Below are 4,831 nucleotides of genomic sequence, written 5' to 3'. Positions count from 1 at the left end.
TATAATTATGATGTGAATTTGGCTGGCGCTAGGAAAGCAAGGTAGTAATGATGAGCTGTATGGGATTGGTTGTGTGGGATTGGTTCTCCACAGCAAAGCATTTACTGCAGCCCAGAACACTCCTGAGGAATGGAACTAAGTAGACAGAGACAGGTCCCATCTTGTACAGGGAGGCGCACCCTTCACACACACACACACACACACACACACACACACACACACACACACACAGCAAAATCCTGTGTTACTTTGACAACATGGACCCTAACGTCCCTATTCTGGGAGAACATAGGTGAAAGTAGATGAACATTTGCCGAACACAGCAGATCTACATGTCCACAACGTGCCGCGTTCAGATTCAGATATTTTTGCTATTTGACATACAAAAAAGTATAGTATAAGTCCAAAAGTTTACCCAAATGGATTTTTTGCTTTGTTTTGCTTTGCTGTGCTTTGCTGTGTTTTTCCACATAATTGTTCCATTTGCACTAATCTAATTACCTCATCTTTTCTACAGGAATAAGTCAAATGACGCATCATCCTATGCAGTGACAGGAGCCATCCTTGCCCCGCCCATAACCAGTGAATCCTTATTACTGTGTCATGGAATGATCCGTATGTTCTGTCCTTCATTCCACCGGAGTCTGTATCATGTTATCAGATTTCAGTGGTGTGAAGAGTAGAAAATATGGAATTTTTCATCAAGGGAGAACTTCTGAAAGATTTTAGCATAACTGTCAGTGTTTTGTTTTTCTTGCATAACTGTCAACTGCCCCCCCCCCCCAAAAAAAAAAAAGATACAATAAAGAAAAAGTAGTATCCTATATTTAATGTCCTTTGACTTCATCAGTGGTTAAAATAAAGGTTCTACACAAGCACAAACAAATCACATATCCTGCTCACCTGCAAGTACAACAGTGTACTGTACACAACAGTGGATGCACACTGGTTGTCGGATAACAAGTTAGCCATTTTAGCTTTTTGGTTCCCTCCCCAACAGCTATACATCCTCACTTCACCAAGGCAAATTAAAGGTAGTTACATAATTGCCAAGGCGTGGCGATTATGTAACTGATCCCCCAAATTACCCCATTGCTACTTGTAAACTTTCCAGGTGTGTTCTAAAACCCTAGTTCAGACCAAACATTTGCAACGAGACGAAACCGTTGAACTTGCATTATGGACCTTTCCAGGACCAATTCTTACACTCTCTAAGTTAAATTAACTAGACCATACCCGGTCGACGCATCCGTGGGGGGATATGCGCACATGATCTGGCAACCCGGGAGGCGACATTGTTTGACACATAAACACTAATAAGAAGCTGAGATTTGATGAAATCGAAAAACGGGCTTCACAGTTGTGTTCAGATGGTAATGGTCAATGGCTGTGTGCAAAATCAGAGCAATTGGTCCAGCCACTGAGGAGAACCGGGTAGCTTCACCTACAGTACCACTACAGACACCACTACAGACAGACAAACAGAGGTTACTAGAATTATAGTAGGATACTGATATCGACTAACTGTGTGCAGTCTCCTCACTAATTGTACAATGGCATCATTATGATGTAGCGTCACATTGTCCACTGAATCAGACGGAAGTTTTGTTGCATCTTCCACAACAAAAATGCTTACACAAACTTTTTGTAAAAGAAAGTAAATGATCTATGTATTCTCTCTTAAGAACAGCTTTCCCATCAGGTTCTACGCAATTCTCTGTGGGGCAATTAACCTGCTTCATTAGCACGGGACATTTCCCAGAATCTATTCAAAGCCTTAATTATAACTAAATAGGTGACTGGAAGTCATTTGACAGCGACTGTGAGCCTTCATCCAGTTATAATTCTTCCACCCAATTAAGACCGAGGGAGCTTAATGAATGAACAAACAAAACAATATGTGGCCAGATCAGCAGAGATTCATGCAGCATTGAGCAATACTGTTTTTTATGACAGAACAGCATAATTTTGTTCAAATCTTTTTCATTCTTTTATTAAATAATTTTAAATCATAAAACAGATCCATGGTCTCAGCAAAACATTTATCACTGTGCGTACAATAAACATTTCAAATTCTCTCTGTTACCTGTTATTGTTATTACACGTAAGCATAATACATTACATTTAGGATAAACAAGAAAGTACACAAAGTATGTAACAAGTTGTTCTGACATGGTCATGGACAAAAATATTAAGAATATTAATATATTATATAATAATGTTAATATATAAAGAATATTCTGTTATTTAATATATTGGGTTTGACTTTTATTTGTGTCCCAGTGTGAAAGCAGTTGAAAATCACTGATATTGAGGATAGGGGGGGACCCCGGTCAACTAAGTATATTATAGAGTTTATGTGGTTAATGTATTTATCACCCAAATATAATTTATATCCATCGACATACCTTTGAAACAACACCGTCACCATACCAAATCTATTTACGTTATAGATATATCAATAATATTGATATAGTGAATTACTAATGAACATGGGCTCACCTAGAGTATATAATAATCTGACATGGTGAATAGCGTTCTACATAATATGCTTTGAGTCTTATGTTCTTCTATTTTATCTTTTGCTGTGTCCATACTTTATCTGTACCTATTCCTTTCTGCTGCTGCAATAGTTTGATGTGTCTTATATAGGCCTAGCAGACATAGCCATTGCTTTATCTTGAACAGGCTCCTACACACCTCAGCCTGCCATTTACCTTCCCGTTGGAGGCGATGATGACCATGGGACTGAGCGCTGCATAGAGCGAGGAGAAAAATATACGCAGGTCCGAGATCAATGAGGAACTCATGGTCTTTGTCACAGTAAGCGTGTACAGCCAAAGGCCGTTATCGACTCCATACAGGACCACATAAAGAGTCACAAGGGCCACCACGGTCTTGGCGGCCCGTTGCTCTGCCCCGCCGCTTCCACCGCTGCTCCGGCGCCCCTTCGCCTGCTGACTGTGTCTGCAGAGGAAGACCAGAAGGATGAAACTGGCCAGGGTCATGAGGATCATGGGCACCGCGTCCCTGCCCACTTGGGACGCTCCGTTGACTTGCTTGGAGAGCTTGGACGGGAAGCTCACGTAGCAGAACTGCACGTTGATGACGTGGATCCCGAGGCTGGAGGCGTTGTGGCTGCTACGGGCGAAGAGGATGGTAGCGGAGCCGTCCGCGCAGATGTTGAGGATCCAGAGGAAGAGGAAGACCAGCCACAGGTAGCGGGGCACCAGGGCGCGGACAGAGGCCCAGCGGGATCCTGGAGGGGCGATGCTCAGGCACTGGTAGGCGCTCAGGACGAAGGTGAGCCAGATGGAAAGGGAGCGCGACGTGCGGTAGACAAACATCACCGACTTGCAGCCGGCGTCCCCGAAGACATTGGCCAGGCGGAAGGAGGCCAGGGTCTCCGACAAGCAGCGAACGCCCACCAACAACAGGTTGACGCAGGCGAGGTGCAGCGCGATGGCGTCGGCCGGGAGGAGTCGGCTCACCTGGTGCAACGCCAGGAGGAAGGCCACGATCACAGCAGAGTTCCCTGGGACTCCTACCACCGCGAGGGACAGATAGAGCATCGCACGAAGAAGCTCCTCAGATTGCATTCCCGCAGGGAGAGTTTGTATGGATGGATCTTAAGAGTTTAACTCAGACAGGCAGATTACGTATAATCACACATTAATACAGACACAGGCCTACTCTGTCTTGAAGAATAAATCAAAAGTTAAGAGACAGATGTGAGTACAGATGATCTGGACTAACTCTCACATAGACATGCTGGTCCCTCTCTTCTCAGAGTAGTCAAATTGTTGTGTTCTTATACTGTTAGACAATCCACTTGTTGTTGGATCTGTTATACATGGTCCATTGACTTTAGTCTCCCCTTCTCTCCGCGTCCAATTACCTGAGATCAATACAGATGACTGCACCAGCACACAACACCCGGCCCCCCAAATGCACGCGCACGCGCGCACACACACACACACACACACACACACACACACACACACACACACACACACACACACACACACACACACACACACACACACACACACACACACACACACACACACACACACACACACACACACACACACACACACACACACTGCATTGACAGATCTCAAATTGACAGGAGAAAATTAAAGGGGGGATTCATTTGCGAGACACAAAGGTCCAGCTTGCTCAACAATGACAGAGAAAATGTAACTGTTAATGAAGGGATAACAACGGCTTTGGACCTCTATTGAGGGAAAGAAATTACATTCCTCACTTAATACAGGTGCAAGCTGTATCTCAGCTGTACTGCGGCACCAATACAATATTCAATGTATATCTGTTCATAAAATACTAATGTTTCGCCATCTTTATCAAGTCACAATCCCTGAAATCTGTTTCATCTTTTTTGAATAATTTAAAAAACAACACACCTAAGACTGCTATCTGTTCTATTGGGAGATACTAGTCCCACAGTGCCTTCCTGTGGAGGAAAATGGAATGAAACTATTGAGAACATCTCCATTCTTTTCATGATAGAATAAATTGTTTTATTACATTGAGTGTGACATGGCGGTAGTTTTATGATTATTTAATATAGCAAATATAATATTGAAGTCATCTAAGGACTTACCTTAGATATTGTCATGCAAGGACTATTATGTAATGCAGCATGATGCATCCTACACCTGGGATTAGATAATGATATACTCATTAGGCCATGATGAAACATAATATCCCCAGTGGAGATGGTAGTGAGAAAAATACCATACAGATGATTCATAATGATAAGGCTACTTATAGATTTTAAATGAAATGAAAAGGTATGAGAAAAAGG

At 42.8% G+C, this 4,831-nt stretch overlaps 1 protein-coding gene across 1 annotated transcript; it reads right to left on the bottom strand.

The window, feature by feature from the left end:
• Positions 1 to 2,675: 2,675 nt before the first annotated feature.
• Positions 2,676 to 3,599, bottom strand: ora2 (olfactory receptor class A related 2; the record flags this gene model as incomplete). The annotated part of the gene is made up of 1 exon (XM_084061187.1): positions 2,676 to 3,599. The coding sequence occupies one exon, from the start codon at positions 3,597 to 3,599 to the stop codon at positions 2,676 to 2,678; it is 924 nt and encodes a 307-aa protein (XP_083917313.1).
• Between the last annotated feature and the right edge of the window lie 1,232 nt (positions 3,600 to 4,831).

Source organism: Gymnoscopelus microlampas, assembly GCF_963454915.1.
Source record: "Gymnoscopelus microlampas genome assembly, chromosome: 7".
Taxonomy (NCBI): Eukaryota; Metazoa; Chordata; class Actinopteri; order Myctophiformes; family Myctophidae; genus Gymnoscopelus; species Gymnoscopelus microlampas.
This window is presented reverse-complemented; position numbering and strand designations above follow the sequence as displayed.